Raw genomic sequence first — 25509 nt, 5'->3', positions numbered from 1 at the left:
CTGATTCTTCCCTTCCTTCACTTCATCCCTTTTCCTTTTCCTCCTTGCTTTCCCCGCCCTCTGTACCTCAATCATTCTCCTCCTTCTTCTTCTTCTTGATACTCCCTTCTTTCACTCTTAGTTAATACTCTTACCACTCTTATTCTTTCCTGATTCTTCCCTTCCTTCACTTCATCCCTTTTCCTTTTCCTCCTCGCTTTCCCCGCCCTCTGTACCTCAATCATTCTCCTCCTCCTCCTTCTTCTTGATACTCCCTTCTTTCACTCTTAGTTAATACTCTTACCACTCTTATTCTTTCCTGATTTTTCCCTTCCTTCACTTCATCCTTTTTCCTTTTCCTCCTTGCTTTCCCCGCCCTCTGTACCTCAATCATTCTCCTCCTTCTTCTTCTTCTTGATACTCCTTTCTTTCACTCTTAGTTAATACTCTTACCACTCTTATTCTTTCCTGATTTTTCCCTTCCTTCACTTCATCCTTTTTCCTTTTCCTCCTTGCTTTCCCTGCCCTCTGTACCTCAATCATTCTCCTCCTCCTTCTTCCTGAGACTCCCTTCTTTCACTCTTAGTTAATACTCTCACCACTCTTATTCTTTCCTGATTCTTCCCTTCCTTCACTTCATCCTTTTTCCTTTTCCTCCTTGCTTTCCCCGCCCTCTGTACCTCAATCATTCTCCTCCTCCTTCTTCCTGAGACTGCCTTCTTTCACTCTTAGTTAATACTCTTACCACTCTTATTCTTTCCTGATTTTTCCCTTCCTTCACTTCATCCTTTTTCCTTTTCCTCCTCGCATCCCCTTCCTTCACTAATTCATCCCTCCTCCTTTTTATTATACTTTACTTCTTCCTCTTCCCCTTCAGACCCCCTCCTTTCACTTATGCTTATAACACTAGAACAGAGGACTCAATCTTTCTGGCTACCTACTAAGAGAATACCCACCAGCTCCTTTCTCCCTCCCTCCCATCATCCCTCTTCTTCCTTCCTTTCCTCCTCTCTCCCTCCCTCCCATCTCTACCCTCCTTTTTCTCCTCTATCCTTTTTACTCTTCTTTTCCTTCTCTACCCTCTTTTTTCCTCCTCTTGTCTCCTTTTTACTCTTCCTTTCCTTCTCTAACTTCCTCTCGCCCTCCTTCTCCTACTCCGCCCTTTTCAGCAGCACTAAGAAAGGTTACCTGGGTGGAGACGAAGCCGCCCTGCCCATTCCTCTTGCTGGAGATCCATTTCACCAGCTGCTGCATCTCGTTCACGTAGTCGGTGGGGCTCAGCGTTGCCATGGCCAGAAGGACGTACGCGGCAGCTTCCACGTTGGGAGCGTCGCTCTTGCCTAGGGGATGGACACAAGGGGGGTGGGGGGGGGGATAGATTAAGGGTTGGACTTGTCTTAGAATTGTTACTGTATCTCTCTCTCTTCCATTTTCCTTCGCCTCCTCCTCCTCTTTCTCCTCCCTGTCATCGGTATACTGCTCATGATTTCTTCCCTCTCTAAAAAGTCTCTCTCTCTCTTCCTTTCTCCTCCTCCTCCTCCTCCTCCTCCTCTTCTTCGTCATCAGTACCATATTCATTCTTCGCCCTCTAAAATGTTTATCTCTTATCCTCCTCCTCCTCCTCCTCCTCCTCCTGGTCCTCCTGCTCCTGCTTACCGTCACTGGAAGGCAGCTCCCAGTAGAGGCCATCAGCGGAGGTGGTCGCCTTGGCCAGCAGCTGAGTGAGGAGGGTGGCAGCTCGGGGGTCTCCGGCAAGGGCGAGGGCGTAGGACTTGAGGGCCTGGGTGTAGGTGTGGTTGCTCTTGTCGCTGACGAGGCAGAAGGCCGCCTCACTCACCGCCCGACTTGTTGTCAGCTCGCCGGCCTCCAGGAGCGATGTGAGAATGTAGGCCGACAAGGGAACTGGGTTGTCGTTGCCCGCGATGCCGCCCTAAGGATAATACGTTTGAGTAAATCACATGTGGGCTAATCCTTCAGCAAGTTCCTTCAGCAAATCACATGTTGACTAATGTATCCATGTTCCTTCAGCAAATTCCTTCAGCAGTTCCTTCACCAAATCACATGTTGGCTAATGTATCGTACCCATGTTCCTTCAGCAGTTTCTTTAGCAAATCTTGTGTTGGCTAAAGTGTCATTCTTGTGTTCCTTCAGCAAGTTTCTTCAGCAGTTTCTTGAGGAAATCATGTGTTGGCTAAAGTGTCATTCTCGTGTTCCTTCAGCAAGTTCCTTCAGCAGTTTCTTTAGCAAATCTTGTGTTGGCTAAAGTGTCATTCTTGTGTTCCTTCAGCAAGTTCCTTCAGCAGTTTCTTGAGGAAATCATGTGTTGGCTGAAGTGTCATTCTTGTGTTCCTTCCTTTTAGCAAATCATCACTGTTCTAAGTCAGACCACATGTGATAAGGATGCTGGGAAGGGTTACATCTTACTAGTGATTGCAGGATTGCCATGGATGGGGCTTTGCAGTGCCCTTGGGAACAGAGCATAGAAGTTCTGGGGTTTGAGGAAATTAAAAACAACAACATAGATGAGCTACAGACGTGGAGTGGAGACATGACCTAAAGAAGGGTGTATATACCATGGAAAAAAGCTCACACCCTTGCCTCCTCCCTTACCTTCATGCCCTTGTGGAACACCTTGCCCTTGGAGAGGAAACAGCCGTTCTCCATCTGCGACCTCTTCAGCCAGTCTCTGCTCATGTCGATGTCCCCGGTGTCGATCTGTGGAGGAAGGCGTGGAGTGAAGACATGTGGAAGGGACGTGTGGAGCGGAATGAGACTAATCCCCCAATTCCTTACCCTTTTTAAACTCCCTTCTCCCTCCCTCCCTCTTTCGGCCCTCCTCAATTCCCTCCCAATCCTCCTGTACCTTTTTCTCTCCCTCCATTGCTTTCATCTTTTCTACCCTCCTTTTCTTCCTCTCTTTCTCCCTCCCTTTTTTCTACTCTCTTCTTCCTTCTCAGTTCCTTCCTTCCCTTCTCTCCATTCCCTTTCTATCTTTCTTTTCCTCCTCTCTTTCTTTCTGTCTCCTTCCCTCCCCTTCCTACATCCCTCCAGCTTTCTACTTTCCTTTTCCTCCTCAATTTCTTCCTCTCTCCCTCCCTCTATCACTCTTGTACCCTCTGTTCCTTCCTCTCTCCCTCCCTCCCTCCCACACCCTCACCCCCCTCCCTCTCACCGGGATGAACTGCTGGGCCTGAGCGAAGGACTTGAGCACAAAGGCCGTGAGCCACGTGGAGCCGGACTCGTCAGACGGCCCGAAGGCGCTGAAGGAGCCGTCCTCGTGGCGGTAACGCAGCTCCCTCTGGTACCCTGAGGAACGCCGGCATGGTTAGATAATAAGATCGGTATTATAAGACACTCGCTTCTCACATCATCTAATTCTAAAGGTCAAGGAGGGGGTCAGTCGGGTTCTAATGAGTGTTTCTCGAAGCTCATGGTACAGAAAAAGGGTCAAAGCACCACTAGGGTCATAAAACTACTCCTGGAAATGCCCACAACTCCTACGAAAGCCTTGTCAAATATGTGTTCTTGGGTCTTGCAACACGACCATGAGTGTCATTACTGTGGAAGCGTAGACATGAATTTACTGAGAACACAAATACGGTGAGACAGGAAAAGATGAACCTAGATAATTTAGAGTACGATCAAAAACATCAACAGAGGACAAGATGCTACACACTCGCTCGCACTCACCGCTCTTCATGAACTCAATCGCCTTCTCCGCGATGTCCGATGTGGTCTTGCCAGCGGCCTCGAGGTACTGGAGCACGAAGATGTTGGGCGCGAAGTTGATCATGTTCTGTTCGCCGCACCCGTAAGGCATCCGGACCAGCGAGCCCAGGTTCTGAAGGGGAGGGAGAACGTGGTGATGGACGCCCGGAGGAGGAAAGGGAGGAAAGAAGGAGGGAAGGAAAGGAAGGCACTGGACATGAGGTTAAGGGAGTGAAGGAAGGAATGAAGAAGTAGGGATGAGATGAAGGAGAGAAGAATGAGGGGATGAAGGAAAGAAGGCAGTTGACATGAGGTTAAGGGAATGAAGGAAGGAACGGAGAAGTAGGGATGAGGTGAAGGAAAGAAGGAAGGAAAGTAGGCAGTGGATATGAGGTCAAGGGAATGAAGGAAGGAACGGAGAAGTAGGGATGAGGTGAAGGAAAGAAGGAAGGAAAGAAGGCAGTGGATATGAGGTCAAGGGAATGAAGGAAGGAATGGAGAGGTAGGGATGAGATGAAGGAAAGAAGGAAGGAAAGAAATGAGCAGAGAAGGCAGTGGGAATGATATAAAGGAGAGAATGAAGGAATGAAGAAGGAACCACTGCAGTCTTACTTCTCTACCCACTAAAAACATACAACTCATTCCCCTCAAACTACCCCAGATCATCCACGTCGCTCCTCCCAGACACCCAAGCATCTATTTACCACCTCAAAACACCCTAAATCACTTAACCAGACCCAAGATACATACTTCAGTCCTAGAACCCTCCCCTGAACCCTTCCCTCCCTACCCAGTATCCCTGAACGTGACCTACATCTCAAACTACCTCAGATCATCCACGTCGCTCCTCCCAGACACCCAAGCATCTATTTCCCACCTCAAAACACCCTAAATCACTTAACCAGACCCAAGATACATACTTCAGAGTCCTAGAACCATCCCCAAAACCATTCCCTTCCGCCCCAACAACCCTGAACGTGACCTACATCCAGGGTTGGTCCGAGCAGGTCTCCCACGGCGGTGACGAAGCCCCTCGCGGAGTCGGGCACGATGTCAGAGGGCGCCTCCAGCCTCCAGGACGCGGCGAAGGGGTCGTTACTGGCTTCTGGGGAGAGAAAGAGAGAGAGAGAGATGGATGTTACTGGCGTCTGACCCAATCTGGCTCACTGAATATGCATGTGTAGCTGTGTGAGTATTTTCCTCTGCTTTGATGAGGTCAGTAAAGTATCTCTCTGTCTGTCTGCTCACCGTCGGTACACATAAACTTGCTCCACGTCTTCTCCTGCGGGAAGCCCTCCAGCTCCACGCGGATGGGCTTGATAAGGTGGTCCCTGCAAAGATATGGAGCTGTGTTAAGGCTGATGAGTCTAGGGGTAGAATCAGCAACAGACCATATTCCAAGCACTCCTTTACCTAGAAACTCAAAACTCAATGGCATCTTCTAAATTGTTTTTCGGGCCTTCAAGGATAGGAAAACTGCATGTGTCTGGGGGTAGATTTAGGGCTGGAAGACTATATTCCGATCTCTCAACCCTCTTCCCCCTCTCGGTAAAGATTGGTATTATTAACTCTTCCTCTCATCCCTTACGGTCCTTACCCCGTACCTAAACTCACCTCTTACTAATGACGTACTCCGGGCCGCACACCTCAGGGTACAACTCGTCCACAAACGCCTCCACGGTCAGGTTCATGTCCCCGACCACCTTTGGCTTGACCCTCACCGTATGCACCACCTTGTCTTGAGAGGGGATGCAGGAGGACCGCGTACCGTTAGCTGCGTCCAGGATGTCATATTGCTCGCTGGCCCCGAGGATCACTTTGACCTGTAGTTGAAGAGAGATGAATGTGTGTGTTAGTGTGTGTGTGTGTGTGTGTGTGTTAATGTGTGTGTGTGTGTGTGGAGGGAGGCTGGCTTTGATACCTTCTGTGTGGATTTGTGTTTTGTGATCGTTTTTAAAAGTGTAGGAGAGTTCTATCAACCCAAGCCAACCCAGACCAACCCAACTCAACCCAGACCAACCCAACTCAACCCAGACCAACCCAACTCAACCTAACTCAACCCAACCCAAACCCAACCCAGCACAACCCATCCCATCCCAACCCAACCCAACCCAACCCAACCCAACTCAACTCCAACCTATCCCAACCCTACCCAACCCTAACCTAACCCAAGTCAAGCCAACCCACTCACCGGTAAGGACTCATCCAGGTAGTTGAACACGGAGATCTTAACGGGCAGGATCTCGCCGCGCTGAACTGAAGGCGGGAGGGTGAGGTCAATGAAGAAGGGGGTGAAGGTGATGATGGAGGCCTTCGGTGACTCCCCTATGCCATGGTCGGGGTGCACGCAGACCGCCTTGCCCACCCACTCCGTGATGGTGTGCGGCAGAGAGAGCTCCTGGGTGTGGGTTCCGTTCCTGTGGGTTCGCGCGCATAGGAGAAGGATGTTAGTCTGTGTTGGGGTAGGAGTTAGGGGTATGGGAAGGGTAGGGCGTGTGTGTGTGTGTGTGTGTGGGTGAGTGTACGTGTGTGTGGGAGGGGGATATGTGTGTGTTCGGGGGGAGGTTACGTGTATGTGTGTGTGTGTGTGTGTCTACGTGTGTGGGGGGGATATGTGTGTGTCGGGGGGAAGGTTACGTGTGTGTGTGTGTGTGTGTGTCTACGTGTGTAGGGGGGGATATGTGTGTGCCGGGGGGAAGGTTACGTGTGTGTGTGTGTGTGTGTGTGTGTTCAAAATTTCACTCGGTAACTTTCATATCACTAGTATTTCATGACTTCCTTTACGTTGTAGCTTCACGCATGCAGCTATCTTTTTCTTTTGCTCATTATACCTTAAGTGATGCATCACCCACACACACATTCACATCACAGCAGGCTTCTGTATACCTGCATCAAACTACACTTAACTTAATACTAATACACGTTAATATCAAAATTGCTCAAGCCAGGCATGCAAAAATATTCAAGTTCAACATAAAAGCAATCAAGCGGCTTAAGTTAAACAAACTAATTCTACTCCATTCATGTTAACTTGGCGAACAAGCTCCTCCTCTTCCCCTAGAAAACGCCCCTCATTGGTCAGTTCACAGTGAAGCCACGCCTCTACTTCATCTCAGGCTGCTTGTGATTGGTAGATGCCGAAGAAAGTGGGCGGGGCCTGTTCGTCAGTTTAGCGTGAATAGGGAATAACTTACAACTAATATCAAAACTACTCAAGCCAGCCAAGCAAAAACTCAAGCTATTCAAGTTAAACAAAAATCAAAGCTATTCAAATAAGACCTACAGAAAAAGCATAAGTAAGCGTAATACAGAAATATGGATGGAAGCGTCAGAGATATAAAACAAAGAGAGAGAGAGAGAGAGAGAGAGAGAGAGAGAGAGAGAGAGAGAGAGAGAGAGAGAGAGAGAGAGAGAGAGAGAGATGGAACAGAGTTAGGCCTATATTCTTAAACACTTTGTTCACTGTATAATTTCCTTTTTTTCAATGTCAATTAACTAGAAATTCACTCCACTCGGGTCATTCCCTTAACTTCAGCCGCTTTGCTTTTCTTTTTTTCATTCCAGTCAAATTTCTCATTCTTCGCGTCGCTCATTCCAGCTGCTTCTCGAAATAAAAGAAATAAAGAAATACAGGCGTGAAATGCTCTTGCTTCTTCTTATGAAAGGGTCGCATTATAAAGCCTTTCCGCGCCCAAACACACATATTTGACAAGACTTTCGTAGGAGTTTCGGGCATTTCCAGGGGTACTTTTATGGCCCTGGTGGTAGTCTGACCCTTCTTCTTCTGAAAGGGTCGAATTATAAAGCCTTTCGTAGGAGTTTCGGGTATTTCCAGGGGTACTTTTATGGCCCTGGTGGTAGTCTGATCCTTCTCCTTTACCGTGAACCTAAAAAAAAACACTCATTAGAACCCAACTGATCTCCTTTTCGGCCCTTGGAAATAGTTAACGTGAGACCAATTCTTCCTCTTCCTCCTCCTTTTCCTTCACCTCCTCCTCTTCCTCCTCTTCTAGTGTTCACGGATGGAGCAAGGAAAGGGTAGAGCAAGAAGGAGGAGGAGAAGGAGGAGAGAAACTGACGACAAGAAGGAAGAGAATAAGACAAAAAATGCTTAGGATGAAGATAAAGGACGAATGTGAAATGAAGAAGATAGAATGAATGAATGAATGAAGGAAGGAAGGAAGATGTGTGTGTGTGTGTGTGTGTGTGTGTGTGTGTGTGTGTGTGTGTGTGTGTGTGTGTGTGTGTGTGTGTTAGAACATTGAAAGTCGACGTTATAGGGACGGAATAACGGACGGACGGACGAACGGACGGACGGACGGACGCATGCACATCAAAACACATGCAACTCCAACACGAAATGCTTTGAGCTCGTGTCATGCGCGGACACATACGGACACGAACACATGCGGGCTGAAACGTATGTAAAAAAAAAAAAAGAAACAAGAGGAACTAACCGCGAACGCACACAACAACAACAACAACAACAACAACAACAACAACAACAACAGCAGCAGTCATGACACACGCAACCACGAGATTCGGACTGATGCAAACATAATGAAGGGTGGAAAGGTTGACTCTTATGCAAAAAACAAATAAATTAATGAATGACCAGCCACGAGAGCACACAAGAACAACAACTATACAGCAGCAACATCCACATCACGACACACGCAAGCACCACATTCAACATTCGGAGCGATGCGAACAAAAGGAAGAGGTGCATCAGCTGACAAAACAAAACGATCTCGGGTGCACAAAACGACCATCTACACAGTAAACAAACGTCCAGGGCCAAGAAAACGTTCCTTCCTACCGCAAAACGTTCAGATCCCAAAGAAAGGTCTCCGGAAAGTATGATCTGGAGCTCGATGTGGTAGTGGATTCTTTGTGTAGGGAATCGGGGCGTTCTCCTTGGTGAGTCTTGGGGCCATTGGGCGTCCGCGCAATGTTCATCCCCATCGCCTTTCCCTGCCGACTTGATGCGTGGAATAACTGCCCATAGCCAGCTCTTACTAACAGGCCTGGTGGAAAGATGCCTGTTAAGAAATATACTTGTTTCCTCGGTTCTCTCTCTCTCTCTCTCTCTCACGCAAGAAGACAAACAAACCAACGAAACAACACAGGAACGCGACTTAACCCTACGCTCTGCAGTTCTACGTCAACCTTCAACACGAACAAGAAAACGAAACACCACTGACGAATAAATACAACGTAGACGTCATATAAAACTGGGAGAATCCAGGGCGATGAAGGTGTAGGGGACGGGGCGTAGCTGAGGGCATGGGGCGAGGCGGTATGAGAGGGCTGGGAGGGGAGGGTAAGGATTGTGTGTGTCAGTGCAGGGCGGAAACACACACGTACACACCCACACGCACATACAACACACAAGATTCACAAGCCAAACAGACAAATGTACAGAGCTATGCAAACCCATCCATCCATCCAGCCAGTCACACAGAGGAAGACGGCCAGCCAGGTATCAGACAGCCACAGACAAGATGCACGGGCCAGCAAGTCAGTCGTTAGGTCGTCGTTCACTCCTTCGTCAGATGTGCTTTACTAACAGGTCCAGTAAGTTGATTTGCCACAGCCACGTCTCCGGGAAGTAGCTACGTGAGGAGGAGGGGGAGGAGGAAGAGGGGTCCGTAAGTAGCTCCGCCTCTCCAACTGGTGCCGAGTCGAAGAGATGGACCGGGACCGACATCTTGTGGAAAGGAGGTGACGCCGCCGCGGGGGGGGCGAACGCCATGTCGAGCGGACTGTCCACCATGTAGTCGAAGTCGTGGTCGAGGAAAACGAAAGGCGGCGGTCCTGGTCATGGAAAAAGAGGGGATGATGGCTTAATTGGGCTGCTCTCATGACCTCGTGTGTGTGTGTGTGTGTGTGTGTGTGTGTGTCCATGTTTTTGTTCGTCTTTTGGTTTCAGTCTGTTTTTTTTATTTTTTATTACTTCTCCCCTCGAAACTGATTTTCTTTTCTTTTTTTTTCTATTATGCACAATTGTAAATTTCCTCAACGCGACAATGAAAAGCTCATAAGACTAATGGTAAAAAGGCGAGATGAAACCAAAGCGTTATACACACACACACACACACACACACACACACACACACACACACACACACTAGATAAAGCTTTCGTCGAGGCTGTGGTGTCAGTAGTATTTCCATGGGTAGTTTGATGAGCCGAGTGATAGTGTGACGAGGCTTATTCACCACCAACGTGAAGAAATTCGACTCGACTCATCTTCTTTGGGCCTTGGGAAATGGTTGTTGAAAAAGTCGTTGTCGGAATTTGGGCCGAGGACGAAAAACCAGCTGTAGTTCGCTCTACAGCCGCGCGCACTGTGACACCCACCCACCCACACGCCACACAAGATGCACAAGCCAAACAGACAAATGTACAGAGCTATGCAAAACCATCCATCCAGCCACCCAGTCACAAAGGCCGCAGACAAGATGCATGAGCCAGCGAGTCAGTCGTTAGGTCGTCGTTTACTCCTTCGTCAAACGTGCTTTACTAACAGGTCCAGTAAGTTGATTTGCCACAGCCACGTCTCCGGGAAGTAGCTACGTGAGGAGGAGAGGGAGGAAGAGGGAGAGTCCGTAGGTTCTTCCTCCTCTTTTCCTTTCGTCCGGAGAAAAGGGTCGGGAAATGAGAAGTCCTCCATTCTAAGTGACAGCGAGGCAGCAGAGGCTTTTCGGATGATAACCGGCTCACTTCTCCGCATCTGAAAACTATTACGTTCCGGCGCCGAGGGGACTCTGCGCTGCATGAAGGAGGGGTAGTAGGATCCTGGTCATGGAAAAAAGAGGTATGATGGCTTGGGCTGCTCTCATGACCCTGTGTGTGTGTGTGTGTGTGTGTGTGTGTGTGTGTGTGTGTGTGTGTGTGTGTGTGTGTGTGTGTGTGTGTCCATGCTTTTGTTCATATCTTTTGGTTTTAGTCTATGTATTTTTTTTCACTTTTCCCCTCGAAACTGATTTTCTTTTTTTTTCTATTATGCACACTTGTAAATTTCCTCAGCGCGACAATGAAAAGCTCATAAGACTATTGGTAAAAAGGCGAGATGAAACCAAAGCATTATACACACACACACACACACACACACACACACACACACACACACACACACACACACACACACACACACACATTGGATAAGGCTTTCGTAGAGGCTGTGGTGTCAGTGGTAATTCCATGGGTAGTTTGATGAGCCGAGTGATAGTGTGACGAGGCTTCCGCACCACCAACGTCAAGAAACTCGACTCGACTCATCACCTTTAAGCCTTGGGAAATGGTTGTTGAAAAAGTCGTTGTGGGAATTTGGGCCGAGGACGAAAAAACAGCTGTAGTTCGCTTTACAGCCGCGCAGGGGCCGGATTCATCAAGCCATTTACCGGACCTGTGGCTGGTAAGTTTCGCGGTATCTCCACCCACCCGGTAAATTCACATTCATCAACCACTTACCGGACCCGTGGTAAGGACAAAAGTTACCGCGGCTCCTAGCACCCGTAAGTGTGTTACCGGAGGCGTGGTAAGTGGGTAGACACTGCCGCGGCTTATGTTCGGAGGTGATTTTGAGCCTATGTATATTTTTACCTCGTGACGTGCCCTACACCATCAGAAGCAGAAAAGCATGCAGATTTAGGATCTGGGCTTACGGAAGCGATGTGATAATGCACGTCTCCTCGATAGCCTTAGCCGTCGTGGTAGATAGAAGGCGATTCTGCCATCAAAATCGAACCCTGAAGGGAAGGGAAGAGTGTTGCGTGACTCCCTTTGAGAGGAGGAGGAGGAGGTGGAGGAGGTGGAGGGGATGAAGAGGAGGAGAAGGCAGAGGAGGACGAAACGAAACGAAGCAAAAGTCAATGTCGTTGAGGGCTTCGTTGTCGTCTTGAGGGAGGTGGTGCGGGCGCGCTGACGGACAGACATACGAACAAACGATATCGACGTCCAAACACACACACACACACACACACACACACACACACACACACACACACACACACACACACACACACACTTCTGTGTCGTTAAGTGTTTAAAGAGAAAAAAAGGTTACTGATGAAAGGAGAGAGAAAAGACTATACACCACCATTACCTCTACAGTACCTTAATTACTTTACGAGACCGTTAGTTGCTACCTACAAGCATGCCCGCCAGACCCAACGAGAGACTGAGACCTCGAAAATCAGAGACATGGATGAGTAAATTAGTAACTTCAACTCCTCTACGTCACCCGGCGAACCAGAGACCCGGAGGCAAACACTCAGCAATGCATCACGTGAGCTGGCACTGACGGCAGGGCGGAGAGCTCCCACAGCCACGTCTCGGGGAAGTAGGAGCGTGGGGGCGGCGACTTCTCCCCAAGGTCTTCAGGAGCGGCCGGATCCGGGGGGGTCGCACCGGCTATCGCATAGGCGTAGATGGGTTCATCCTCTGTGGAAACCGAGGGCCGACTTAGCGGTGCGGGAAGGTGGCGATGTTACTGGACAGTGGCGAGGCGGCCAAGGCAACTCGTGACTTGAAGGACACCTAAGAGCTGACGGAACGTGAAGGTGGAGTCACAGGTTCGTTGTCAGGGAGTGATAGGTGGATAAAGTCCCTATTCGACCCTTTATCGCAGAGACGGCCAAGTAACTGAAGGACAATTGCACGTTCTGACGAGAAATAGTGTTTTCAGAGCGGGAGGCTGATGCGCTGTGCTCAAGACTCGGTGAGTCGCGCGCCAAGACTGCGTGTCCGTCAATGTGCTTGTCCGTCAGAGGTGTCGTGGCTCCCCAAAGTTGCGGTAAAGTTTAGTTTCGAAAGCTTTAGGACGTTGTAGCGCCCTAAGGCCCGGTGAGCCATTGCGTCGCGCCCTGCAGCAGGGAACGTGTCCGTCACAGGGCGACTGCCCGCATCGGCGGTGATCATCTCGACGCTCTGTCACCCCAAAGCCTCTACGATTCACTCCATGAAGAGTGCGTCTCTGCCAGCGGCCGTGTGCAGCACACCTCGGCTGCTTCCTACAGTGGACAAGTTGCGGTCAGGGGGCACTTTGGAAACTGAGAAGTGTTGGGAATGTGGAGGGTGCGGGCTCCTGCCCCCAAAGATTAAGAAGCTCTACAAGACAAGTGAATCGCGGCATGCAGCGAGCACATGAGTCACGGGAGCCGAAGGGCGGATACTGACACCGCGGAGGAGAGCTGCCAGAGCCATGTCTCGGGGAAGTAGGTGCGGGGGGCGGCTTCCTCGGCCTCCACCGCGTAGTCTTTTCCTCCCCCTCCTTCTCCTCCTCCTCCTCCTCCTATACGAGTCGCCAAAGAGTGGAGGCTGCCAACACGGCCCATTGCTGACTTGGGCCTTGGATGACGGCGTCGCATGGAATACCTTGGAACACCTGGAAAGGAAACCAACATTAATCCATCACGCGCACCGGACTCTGACGGTCAGCCACGTCCAGGGAAGAAAAGGGCAGGACAGTTGCCTCGGTGTCCACCATATTGTCTTTTCCTTCATTTATACGATTCCCTAAGTTGGTGTCATGGAAAGGAAGAGTGGCTTCACCACCAAGGAAAAGAACCAGACCCAGAGGAGCAGAGAGCACAGCAGAGGCTTCCCGCCACCGGAAAACAGCGGAGCAGAGGTCCCGAGCGTTGACCACCGCCACCAAGAAGCAAAGGACAGCGGGAGTCGAGTGAACAGGGACTGACTGCAGGAGGGAGAGCCGCCACAGCCACGTCTCGGGGAAGTACGAGCGGCTGGTTTCTTCCTTCCCTCCACTGGATCCGCTTCCGGTGATCCGAGGTATAAAGATTTCATCAGCTTCATAGTCATCGGCGTAGAAGTAATCCATAGTATCGTCTGCAATATATGGGTGATGTGATGTGTGTTGTTACTCCGTCCTTAGGTTATAACTGTCGACACTGTCTGGTTGTCCCTCAGATGCCGCTCGGTGCCTACTGATTATACGCTGAGTCCGCCATCACCACCGTCATCGTCATTCTCGACTAACGAAAGACTCTGCAAAAGGTTAGTGGCTTGGAGGATTATTTTTCTTTCTTCCATTAGTCAAGACTCCGTGGTGTTCAACCCCTCACCATCGCCGTGCGGGACAGGCGGAGTCACTGCAAGGGACTGGCGGCCTGATCAGCATCCGTCGTGTGGCAGCGAGGCGTTTATGACAAAGAGGTCAAGGAACTGGAGGTGAAAATCAGTGCCGGGAAGAGAGTAGAGGCGATGAATTATTCAGGAACGTGAGTAGCGGCGGGCAGGGCACAGGGAGTAGGCTGGGCCGTGACTGGTGGATTGGTCAGTTGACGAGTGTCTTTTCGGGAGAGTAAAGACTGGTCACAGGTAAAGAAAAGAAAGAGTGTCCCTGCAGTGGGACCTTAGCACAGGTAACGATTTGTCAGAGAGAGAGAAAGATAACTACTCCATGGGCCTTAATGATGGGCCGCGCAACGCTACACCTGACTGGGGAAAGAAGAATGCCTGAGAGCCACGAGAAGCAGAGGTGTGCGCCAGTATGTCAGCCAGGCCAAGCAATAAGGAAAAGCTACTCGAGCTGCAGCTGGACACTGACTGAAGGAAGGAGAGCTCCCACAGCCACGTCTCAGGGAAGTAGGAGCGGGTGCCCGTTGGTTCTGGTCCTGCCTCGTTGGCTGACGGCGCTGCTAGTGGCTGGGCCGGTAGTGTTGCTGGCGGGGCCCGGGATCTTGAGGCGGCTGGGCTCCGAGAATGTAGCTGAAATCCTCCCACGGAAGTCCGGAACGATATCCAACGGTACTCTGTTGGGAAACGTGACTTGCTTACTTGGCGCGGCGGTGTGATGGGGTTGACGGGGAGGACGCATGGTTGAAATGCCATGACCAGCCTACAGAGGGAAAGGTAAAGTTTGGGGCGTACGCTATATCCGCACATGGCCTATTTACCCCCGATAAGCCGATCAAGAGGACAAGTGAGTGCAGGTCTTGCCGCCGTGGCTTACATTACATGAGGGAAAGGGCTTGGCGTTGTGCGGAAAATACCTGACCCACTAAAATGACTAAAGCGATGGTGGGACGGGCGAGCGGCGGTGTCCAGGGAAGGCGGTGCATTACTGGACGAGGAGCGAAATAGTGTTCGTAAGCGTCTCGGCGCCTCAGTTCGCCTATTTGAAAAGGCTCTCGTAGAAGTTGCTGCGCTCTGTGGCCCGGTGAACCAGCGCCCGCCAGACCCAGCGAGAGAGCGAGACCTCGAGAATCAGAGACAGGGATGAGTGAACAGGACACTGACGGTCAGCCACGTACAGGAAAGAAGATGTGCTGGACAGGTGTCTAGGTGTCCGCCATGTTGCCGTTTCCTCTTTCTTCTCCTCCAGTTAAACGATTCCCTAAGTTGTTGTCAGGTGAAGGGAGAGTGACTCCATCACCAAGGAAAAGAACCAGACCCAGAGGAGCAGAGAGCACAGCAGAGGCTTCCCGCCACCGGAGAACAGCGGAGCAGAGGTCCCGAGCGTTGACCACCGCCACCAAGGAACACCAGAAGCAAAGGACAGCGAGAGTCGAGTGAACAGGGACTGACTGCAGGAGGGAGAGCTGCCACAGCCACGTCTCGGGGAAGTAAGAGCGGCTGGTCCGCGTTTCTTTCTTCTTCGTGGCCTCGTCCCCTCCAAGGTTCCCTCCTCTGGGCCCGCTTTCTGCAGATTGGCTCCGAATTTCAATGAGTCCTACGAATATGTCTGCAATAAACGGGTGATGTGATGTGTGTTGCTAGTCCGTCCTTAGGTTATAACTGTCGAGCCTGTCTGGTTGTCCCTGAGATGCCGCTCGGTGCCTAGTGATTTTACGCTGAGTCCGCCATCACCACCGTCATCGTCATCCAGGACTAACGGAAGACTCTGCAAAAGATTAGTGGCTTAGAGGATTATTTATTTTTCTCCCGTTAGTCAAGACTGTCTGTGGTGTTCAACCCCTCACCATCGCCGTGCGGGACAGGCAGAGTCACTACAAGGGACTGGCGGCCTGATCAGCATCCGTCGTGTGGCAACGAGGCGTTGATGACAAAGAGGTCAAGGATCTGGAGGTGAAAATCAGTGCCGGGAAGAGAGTAGAGGCGATGAATTATTCAGGAACGTGAGTAGCGGCGGGCAGGGCACAGGGAGTAGGCTGGGCCGTGACTGGTGGATTGGTCAGTTGACGAGTGTCTTTTCGGGAGAGTAAAGACTGGTCACGGGTAAAGAAAAGAGTGTCTCTGCAGTGGGATTTTAGCGCAGGCAACGATTTGTCAGAGAGAGAGAAAGATAACTACTCCACGGGCCTTAATGATGGGCCGCGCAACGCTACACCTGACTGGGGAAAGAAGAATGCCTGAGAGCCACGAGAAGCAGAGGTGTGCGCCAGAATATCAGCCGGCCCAAGCAATAAGAAAAAGCTTTATACAAGCGGCAGCTGGACACTGACGGGAGGAAGGAGAGCTCCCACAGCCACGTCTCAGGGAAGTAGGAGCGGGTGCTCGTTGGTTCTGGTCCTGCTTCGTTTGCCGGCGGTGCTGCTGGTGGCGGGGGTCTGGGTCTTGAGGCGGCTACGTTCATAAAGAAAGATCCCGGGAGTCCTCCCTCGGAAGCAAGGAGCGGTAGCGGTAGTGCGTAGTACTCTGTTGAAAAACGTGACTGGCTTACTTAGCGCGGCGGTGTGATGGGGGTGACGGAGAGGGCACGTAGATGCGGTGCCATGACCAGCCTACAGAGAGAAAGGTAAAGTTGGGGGCGTACAGTATATCCGCACGTGGCCCACATGCCCCCGTTAATTAAATCAAGAGGACAAGTGAGTCCCCTCCTAGATTCCCTCTACGGAACCCGCTTCGAGTTTTAACGAGTGGTAGACCGCCATCGTCGTCATACAAAATGTTGTCTGGGAAGTATGGGTGATCTGGTATGAGTTGTTTGTACGTCGTTTGGTTGAAAATGTGGAGATTGTCCAACGGAAGCCTGGAGCGGTACCGGATAGTACATACCAAGGAAGCCCCAGGGAAAATATGGGTGATTTGATGTGAGTTGTTTGTACGTCGTTCGGTTAAAAATGTCGAGATTGTCCCGGTAATCCTCCCTCGGAAGCCCGGAGCGGTACCGGATAGTACATACCAAGGAAGTACCAAGGAGGGGGTTCACACTACCGACAGATTTACTACAGGGGAACCCTATTCCAGCCACCATACTAGAGAAGATCGGAACCCTGAGAGCTAGAGAACCGGTAGGACCGAAAAAAAGTGAAGTTTCTAAAGTGATACCATATTCCAGCTACCCCAAAATCGAGGCACCAAAGGACCCAATTACTTGCTCTGTTCACGGTAACATCGAAGTTAAGCCCCACCCACGGCAGCCAACAGCCAACAATAAGATGTCCCCATTCTTAGCATTCACCAATCACATGATCCTTGGTTTAAAAAGGAGGAGTTGCTTCCTTTGGAACTAGCCAATGAGATGTGCTGATTGGGGAAGGGGGAGGGGCTTATCTTCGAAGTTACGCCCACATTTTCAAACATTTCGTGTCTCACACACTCACATTTCAAAATCTTTCATAGAGGTTGTTGTGGGTATATCCATGGGTCGTTTCATGAACCTAGTGATAATTTCTGACGAGGCTTCTGCACCATGAACGTGAAAAAAAGGCTTTGGTTGAGGTTGTGTTAGTATTTTCATGGGTAGTTTTGTGAGCCTGGGAATACTTTGACAAGGCTTCTGCACCATGAAGGTGAAAAAAAACACTCATGAAAACCCGAGCCAACACCTTTGTGGGCATTGGAAGCAGTTGTTGTGAGAGCCGAAGAGGTCTGAGAATGCGGGAATTTGTGAACAGAGAAAAGGACATCCACCGGACCGAGACTAAGGCGCCACTTGGTCTGGAAACTAACGCGAGAGGCAAAAGGTCCCAGAGCCACGTTTCCGGGAAGTAGGAGCGTGTGAAGGACTCCGCTTGCTCCTGTGTCGTGGCTTGGGAGATCGGTGGTATGGTGGTGGATACGAAGGTCGCTGGTGTGGTGCTAGTGGTGGGAAAGAAGCTCGGCCTGGGCAGTAGTGTTGTGATCGGCCCAGCTGAACCGGGTAGATACAGGTGGAAGGCTGTAAGGTGGCGCCATAGAAGGGGAAAAAGTCATATAACTGTTGGTGGTATGGTTGTGTGGTGGCTCTCCTTCACCATACCTCACCCCCACCTCTCTCTCTCTCTCTCTCTCTCTCTCTCTCTCTCTCTCTCTCTCTCTCTCTCTCTCTCTCTCTCTCTCTCTCTCACACACACACACACACACACACACACACACACACGGCCCGATAGCTCAGTGGATAAAGCGTCTGCCTCACAACCAGAAGGACCGGGGTTCGATTCCCCGGCCAGGTGAACCCCTATTCACCTAGCAGTGAGTAGGTACGCGACGTAAGGCGAGGAGTTGTGACCTCGTTATCGCGGTGTGTTGTGTGTGAGTGGTCTCAGTCCTTCCCAAAGATCGGTACTATGAGCTCTGTGCTCTTCCGTAGGGGAACGGCTGGTTGTCTCGAGAGAGACCCGCAGCAGACCAAGAGGTGAATTACTCACACACACACACACACACACACACACACACACACACACACACACACACACACACACACACACACACACACACACACACACACACACACACACACACACACACACACACGGGAGAGAGAGAGACTTACTTAGAATCCTTTTCCAACCCTTCTGAGAGACTTAATTTAAGTAGGAAGGACGGAGGAAGGGACACCACACACACGTCCCACACCAGTCCCTTCATCAAGTCCGCCCAACCAACAAGGGCACAAGTGAACAGGCAATGTAACACTCACTCTCGTAGGTGCACGGCCTCGTCTCAACCTTCAGATCCGTGAAGACGAACAAATCAGATTCCTGTTGGGGGAAAAAAGATTATTGTTATATAGTACTTTCTCACTATTTATCTGTCTATCTGTCTATATATCTATTTATCTATATCAACCTCCCACCCACCCCCCCCCACACACACACACTCACCACGGCGCTCGTTTGCTTGTTTTTAATGCAGTTAGCAAGTTCAGAAGACCAGTCACCCAGAAAATATCGATAGAAGATAGAAAGAGTGGCAACATCAGGGGCGGTATTTAAGAGGTAGGAGACTGTCAGTAAGAGGAGGGGAGGTGACGAGATGAAGGGGTAGAAGACTGTCAGTAAGAGAACAATTGACGAGAGGAAGAGGTGGAAGACTGTCAGTAAGAGGAGGGGAGATGGCAAGATGAAGGGGTAGAAGACTGTCAGTACGAGGAGGCGAGTTGATGAGTTGACGAGACGAAGAGGAAGAAGATTGTCAGCAAGAGGAGGGCAAAAGTTGACGAGACGAAGAGCCTTGTTGCACTCACCTCGAACATTTTAATGGCGTCCACATGGTTCGTCAGATACCTGCCAGGCCTCCAGATCGACCTTTTGGCCAGTCTCAGAGGCTCCTCAGCAGCGAAGGGCACCGGTCGGGGTATGCCGGGGGGGCCGGGGGGGAAGGGGGGGCGGGGGAAGGGGGTAGGAGGCTCGCTTTCAGCTGTTTGGAGAGAGAGAGAGAGAGAGAGAGAGAGAGAGAGAGAGAGAGAGAGAGAGAGTTTTGGAATTAGATGTTAGGAATATTTTGTGGTATAGGATATGGTAGTGGTGGTAGTAGTAGTAGTAGTAGTAGTAGTAATAGTAGTAATGGTAATCGTGGTAGTTGCCATATGAGTACGTACTATTATGTCTGCCAACACTACTGGCATCTAGCCAAAACTATCTCCTCCAACTTCACTTCTTCATTTTTCCCTCCTCTCCTTAGTCCTGACGGCAGCACTGCCGTCTTATCTATCTCTAAGGCTGAACTCTTCTCTCAAACTTTCTCTAAAAACTCCACTCTGGACATATTCTTCCTACTCATCCCTCCTCTGATTCCTTTATGCCTGTTATTAAGATTCTTCAAAATGATGTTTTCTATGCCCTCTCTTCTACCTCTTAAATTCCGCCGCCATGTTGCCTCTCTTTCTATCGTCTATTGATATTTTCATGCTGACCGCTCTTCTGAACTTGCTAACTGCATGCTTCCCCCCCTCCCTCGGCCCCGCTGCACACGACTTTCTACTCATGCTCATCCCTATACTATCCAAACCCCTTACGCAAGAGTTAACCAGCATCTTCATTCTTTCGTCCCCTTCATTGGTAAACTCTGGAACAGCCTTCCTTCGTCTGTATTTCCTCCTGCCTATGACTTGACCTCTTTCAAGAAGAGTGTATCAAGACACCTCTCCACCCGAAATTGACCTCTCTTTTGGCTACTCTATACTGTTTTCTGTTGTGGGAGCGGCAAGTAGCGGGCTTTTTTTTTTGTACTCTTTTTGTTGCCCTTGAGCTGCGACCTTTGATGTAAAACAAAAAATACTACTACTACTACTACTACTACTACTACTAATAATAATAATAATAATAATAATAATATAATCTTCATCGCCGCCACCACCACCACTTAGCTATTACAATCTTCACCACTACCACCACCACGGTCCACCATCATCATTACTACCACCACCGCCACCACAACCTACCCAGCCATCAGTGAGTTTGAGCAGCTCCTAACCATCATACTCACGTCTATTCTTCGAGCAGTACTCATCGTTGTCAATCTGGGAGTTCTCGTTGGGCTTAACACCCGCCAGCTTAACCACCGTGAACACCTCCTCCAGAGTGGATGACGCTCCTTCCTTGGACGAGAGGAGTTCAACGCTCTTGTCCACAACGCCTGCCAGTGTGAGAGAGAGAACATGTGGGAGGAGTTGACGAAGAGGAAATAATAAACAACTGAAAATATAGCCGAGAACTGAAGGAAGTGATGTGGAAAAGAGCTGAAAAATCTCTCAAAATACAAAGCCACCCGGCAGATCATTTTTCGGTGTGGAGGTCGCAGTCTTGAGCCTTAAATGTATTGGCACCTCATCCCGCCTGCTTGAACAGCCGCTCGTGGAAGGTGCTGAGGTTTTCAAGGACTCTTTTGTGATTCTACGGATAGTTGTATACACGACTTCTGCACCTTGAACGGGAAAACCACCACCCATGAAAATCCGGTTCACGTGTTGGAAAAGCCCCTCGTGGAGGTAACTGTGGTTTTCATGGATTGTTTTGTGATTCTAGAGATAGTTGTACACGCCCTTTGTACCTTGAACGGGAAAATCACCACCCATGGAAACCCGGTTAATCTTCTCAGTGGTCTTGGGAACCAGTCGTAATAGGAGCCCGATATGTTTGATCTTGGTCACACTCACCCAGACTGCAGAGGGACTGCGGCTCCGCGGTCATAGCAAGGTCCACGGTGTCTCCAGGCCCGGCGCGAGCAGCCGACCACTTCAGGCTGACGAGGTTGGTGAGGCATTTCTTGAGGTCAATCTCCTGGAAGTCAGACACCACCTCGCCGTCCTCGCGCGTGTACCAAACCAACACCTGCAGACAAAGACACGCGCACGCACACGCACACGTGCGTAAGTTTGTTCCCCTGTCCGGGACTTACTCTGCCTGATATTTATCTCTTACAAGGAGCTATGAATTTAAACGGTAATAAACGCATACGTGACCCCTTACTCACCTTGGCAGTCGGGGAGGAGGTGAGGGGAACAGTGAGGGGGAGGTTGACGACCCCCATCACGATGCCCTCAGCCGGGGGGGGCATTGGCTTGAGGAGAAGGGCGGTGTTGATGGGCAAGGCAGACTGGGTGAAGGTGTGCTCCAGGGTGTGTGTGTACTGGATCTGCCCGCGTGACACCAGCTGGGGGAGGATGAGAGAGAGAGAGAGAGAGAGAGAGAGAGAGAGAGAGAGAGAGAGAGAGAGAGAGAGAGAGAGAGAGAGAGAGAGAGAGAGAGAGAGAGAGATTGCATCATTCTGTCGAAACTCTGAGATGAAATATATAATGGAGTTTCTGAAGCTGAAGAAGAAAAACTAACTATTTCAAAACCAACACACACACACACACACACACACACACACGTCTTCTACCAAAATTATCTAACTTATTCTTCTACTGCAACACAAAACCTCTCTATCAAACACACCAATCAGTAGTTATTAAGTTTTTCAGTAGTAGTTAAATATTTCCTAGCGGGAGTTATTTATTCTTCACAACAGCGGTTTTTTTTCCCATTATTGTTTTCTTCTTTTTTTTTACCCTTGAACTGTTTCATCTACAACAAACCTGTATCGTGAAGTTAGCCTTTGTCCCCTCGGTGGCTGCGTACAAGACGGGCACCGAGATATTCTGGCTCTCTCCCGTCTCGCATCTCAGCTGTACCTCGGGAGCTTGTATGACGAGCCCAGAGCCGGAGGGGGAGTAGTACCGCTTGACCGAGTGTGTGGAATCGGACTTGAACATGATGGGCTGATAGCTGGAGCTCGGGTTTTCGATCCTGGGGTGATCCAGGGACTTGATCTGGCGAAGGAAAGGATAAAGGGATGGAGGAGTGAAAGAAAGGGTTGTATTGTAGATCTTGTAGGTGAAGGACACACACACACACACACACACACACACACACACACTCACCCTGATCATGAACTCCTCGTATGCAGGGAAGACGTACTTCACGCGTCCTCTGCTGTCCGTGGTGAAGTTCTTGCAGGTGTCACCGTGGCATATTTGTACTCTCTCGTGCGCCGCGGGAAGGCTGCTGGGAAGCTTTACCTCGAACTGTGTGTGGCAGAGGAGGCGGAGGATGAGTCTTGGAGATTGACGAAGGAAAGGGCGCGCGGGCAATATTGAAGAGAGGGAAGCCTACTAATTTCGAGACACTGACTGCTTATTTATGGACAAAATATGATGCTGTCTATCACACGCCGCCGCCCTGCTCTGTCCTAAGAGGTGTATTTTCGCCGACCACATTGCATTCAAATCAGTAGTAGTAGTAGTAATAGTAGTAGTAGTAGTGTAAAGATAATGTCAACCGAACTCAATAGTCTTAAAAGGCTACTCCTCTCCTCCTCATTTTCCTTTTCTTCCTCCTTCTCCTCTTTCATTTCCTCCTCTTTCTAGCACCAAATACATTTATCTTCCTCCTCCTCCTCCTCCTCCAATCCGAAATCCTTCTTCAGTTACATAAACAACAGAAAGGCGATCAGAAGTGGAATTGAACCCTTAACAAACAGCGACGGTGCACTAGTGACTGGCAGCCAACACGTTGCAAACCTATTAAACAATTACTTTTCCTCGGTGTTTAATACTAACAGTCCTCCCACCACTACCACCAACACCAGTACTAATGTAAATCTCGAGCATGCATTGCCTAACTTTGAACAACCGATGAAGTCCTTAAAGCCCTCCAATCACTTAAAACAAATAAAAGTCCTGGACCTGACAAAGTATATCCTACACTGCTCAAAGAAACAAAGAGCGAAATACTCTCCTCCCTCACAACCGTATTCAATATATCCTTGCGACAAGGAATCGTCCCTTCGGATTGGAAAAAGGCTAACGTGACACCGATTTTTAAAAAAAGAAAACAAAAAATTACCAGGTAATTACAGGCCCATTAGTCTAACTTCGGTTGTAGGTAAGCTACTTGAGAGCATAATTAGAGACAAAATTGTGAGTTACCTTGAAAGCCACTCATTAATTGGGGACTCACAACATGGCTTCCGTAACAAAAGATCCTGCCTATCAAACCTATTGACCTTTTACGTGTACGTGTATGTACACGTATATAACGACCTCTTCACAGTTTATGACGTAACCAAATCATTGGACGTAGTCTATCTTGATTTTCAGAAAGCGTTTGATAAAGTCCCACATCATAAATTACTTTATAAATTAAAGCAAATAGGTATTGACGGTCAAGGACACCAATGGATCGCGAATTGGTTGAGCAACAGACAACAAAGAGTGGTGATTGACGGATTTAACTCAGAGTGGGGGCCGGTCACTAGTGGCGTCCCTCAGGGGTCGGTTCTTGGCCCAGTGCTCTTCATTATTTACATCAACGATGTGGATGTTGGACTCAATAATCGCATTAGTAAATTTGCAGACGACACAAAGATTGGTAACTCGGTTTTCACTGACGAAGACAGGTAAAGCCTCCAAGAGGATTTGCACAAAATTTCAGCTTGGTCGGATAGATGGGAGATGCCCTTTAACGTAGACAAGTGCCAGGTCCTTCAAGTTGGAACGTTCGATTACGAATTGCGCGGCGTTAAACTCAAAAGCGTTCAATGCGTTAAGGACTTGGGGGTCAAAATCGCGTCAAACCTCAAATTCTCACAGCAATGCATCGATGCAGCAAATAAAGCGAACAGAATGTTGGGCTTCATTAAAAGAAACTTTTTATTCAAGAATAAAGATGTAATACTTCCACTCTACAATAGTTTAGTCAGACTCCACATGGAATATGCGGTACAGTTTTGGTCTCCCCACCATGCAAAGGACATTGCTAAATTAGAAGGAGTTCAGCGTCGGGCAACAAAAATGATCCCTTCCTTGCGCAACAAATCTTACGAAGAAAGGCTTTCCACCCTTAACATGTTCTCTCTTGAGAAACGTCGCCTCCGAGGAAAACTGATCGAATGTTTTAAAATACTTAATGGTTTCACGAATGTAGACAGATCAATATTGTTTATGATCGATGACACTTTGCGTACGAGGAACAATGGCGTAAAACTCAAATGTAGACAAGTAAATTCAGACTGCACCCAAATATTTCTTCACCAACGTTGTAGTGCGAGAATGGAATAAGCTCCCACCGTCAGTGGTCCAGTGTAACACGATTGACTCCTTCAAAAACAAGCTCGACCGTCACTTCCTTCAACTTAATATTAACTAGAGTTGAATTGCAACGTTTTGGAGCCATCTGATTAATATAGAATCACTTAGGTTTAAGGACAGACCACCTAGTCTGGACCATGGGGTCTGTGTGGTCTGATTTTCTATGTAAATCTATGTAAATCCTCCTGCTCTTCCCCTGCCCCACTCACCTCTCCCGTGAAGGGCAGGTTTGGCTTGACGTAGACTTCCTTGGCGACGTGTTCAAACTTCCTCGCCGTCCGCTGCACGTCCATGGTGCTCTCCCCCTTGGCCTGCTGCCCCGTGCCCGCCTCCGTCACCGTCGCCGTCACCCCAAAGGTATTGGCCTGGAACCTATTTCTGCTCAGCTTGATCACAGTCTCGTCGATGTCCAGCACGTGGCAGCCGTTGATCTGTGCGTCAAGGGAAGCGAAGGGACGGGGAGTAAGTTTAGCTGCGACTTGCTTCCTCCTCCTCTTCTGCCCCCACCACCTCCTCTCCTTCCTCTCCTTCCTCCTCTGCATCCTCCTCCTCCTCCTCTCCTCCTTGCTCACCTCCTCCCTCAAAAGCGCGGTGTTCTCATTCCCCCACTCCTTCGCCGTCAGGAGGAAGGTCACGTTCCCCTTCACCGGCTGACCATACGTGTACCTGACAAGTCATGAACAGTATTAACACGGCGGAGGAACAGAGGGAGACCGTCACAGAACAAGGCACCTTAAGATAGTGCTAACAGAGGGAAAGATACCGCAGAAATAGTAAACATGAACAGCATCATTTTTATTATTATTATTATTATTATTATTATTATTATTATTATTATTATTATTATTATTATTATTATTATTATTATTATTATTATTATTATTATTATTATTATTATTATTATTATCATCATTATTACTATTGTTATCATTATTTTCTTCTTCACGCTTTTCTTTCCCTTTTTTTTTTACCCTTGCCTTCCTTTCCCTCTTCTTCTTACCCCTGTCTTCCTCTCCCTCTTCCTCTTACCCCTGTCTTCCTTTCCCTCTGTTTTTATC

General features: G+C 49.3%; 2 protein-coding genes across 10 annotated transcripts in view; one reads left to right on the top strand and one right to left on the bottom strand.

The window, feature by feature from the left end:
• Positions 1–25509, top strand: part of LOC126999553 (uncharacterized) — an 88023-nt gene that overhangs the window by 44984 nt on the left and 17530 nt on the right. The window lies entirely within an intron of this gene.
• The window catches only part of LOC126999550 (alpha-1-inhibitor 3-like), a 34253-nt gene that overhangs the window by 2180 nt on the left and 6564 nt on the right, over positions 1–25509 (bottom strand). The window contains exons 6-24 of one of the 8 annotated variants that reach the window (XM_050862288.1): positions 25024–25117; positions 24661–24882; positions 22244–22387; positions 21899–22132; positions 21295–21474; positions 20978–21152; positions 20308–20457; positions 19067–19239; positions 18521–18581; positions 17572–17779; positions 5879–6104; positions 5302–5510; positions 4936–5018; positions 4674–4792; positions 3670–3820; positions 3152–3285; positions 2590–2694; positions 1636–1909; positions 1168–1319 (exon numbers count right to left, since the gene is read on the bottom strand). In XM_050862288.1, the coding sequence (XP_050718245.1) occupies positions 1168–1319; positions 1636–1909; positions 2590–2694; positions 3152–3285; positions 3670–3820; positions 4674–4792; positions 4936–5018; positions 5302–5510; positions 5879–6104; positions 17572–17779; positions 18521–18581; positions 19067–19239; positions 20308–20457; positions 20978–21152; positions 21295–21474; positions 21899–22132; positions 22244–22387; positions 24661–24882; positions 25024–25117 (3094 nt within the window). Of the gene's footprint in view, positions 1–1167; positions 1320–1635; positions 1910–2589; positions 2695–3151; positions 3286–3669; positions 3821–4673; positions 4793–4935; positions 5019–5301; positions 5511–5878; positions 6105–8506; positions 8715–9257; positions 9505–10217; positions 10489–11996; positions 12136–12870; positions 13079–14263; positions 14469–16121; positions 16315–17571; positions 17780–18520; positions 18582–19066; positions 19240–20307; positions 20458–20977; positions 21153–21294; positions 21475–21898; positions 22133–22243; positions 22388–24660; positions 24883–25023; positions 25118–25509 lie in introns of all 8 variants that reach the window. The other 7 variants (XM_050862290.1, XM_050862289.1, XM_050862286.1 and 4 more) reach the window with 7 other exon arrangements.

This window comes from Eriocheir sinensis, chromosome 16 (assembly GCF_024679095.1).
Source record: "Eriocheir sinensis breed Jianghai 21 chromosome 16, ASM2467909v1, whole genome shotgun sequence".
NCBI classification, from domain to species: domain Eukaryota; kingdom Metazoa; phylum Arthropoda; class Malacostraca; order Decapoda; family Varunidae; genus Eriocheir; species Eriocheir sinensis.
The sequence above is the reverse complement of the archived record's forward strand: the minus strand, read 5'-3'. Positions and strand labels throughout refer to the sequence as shown.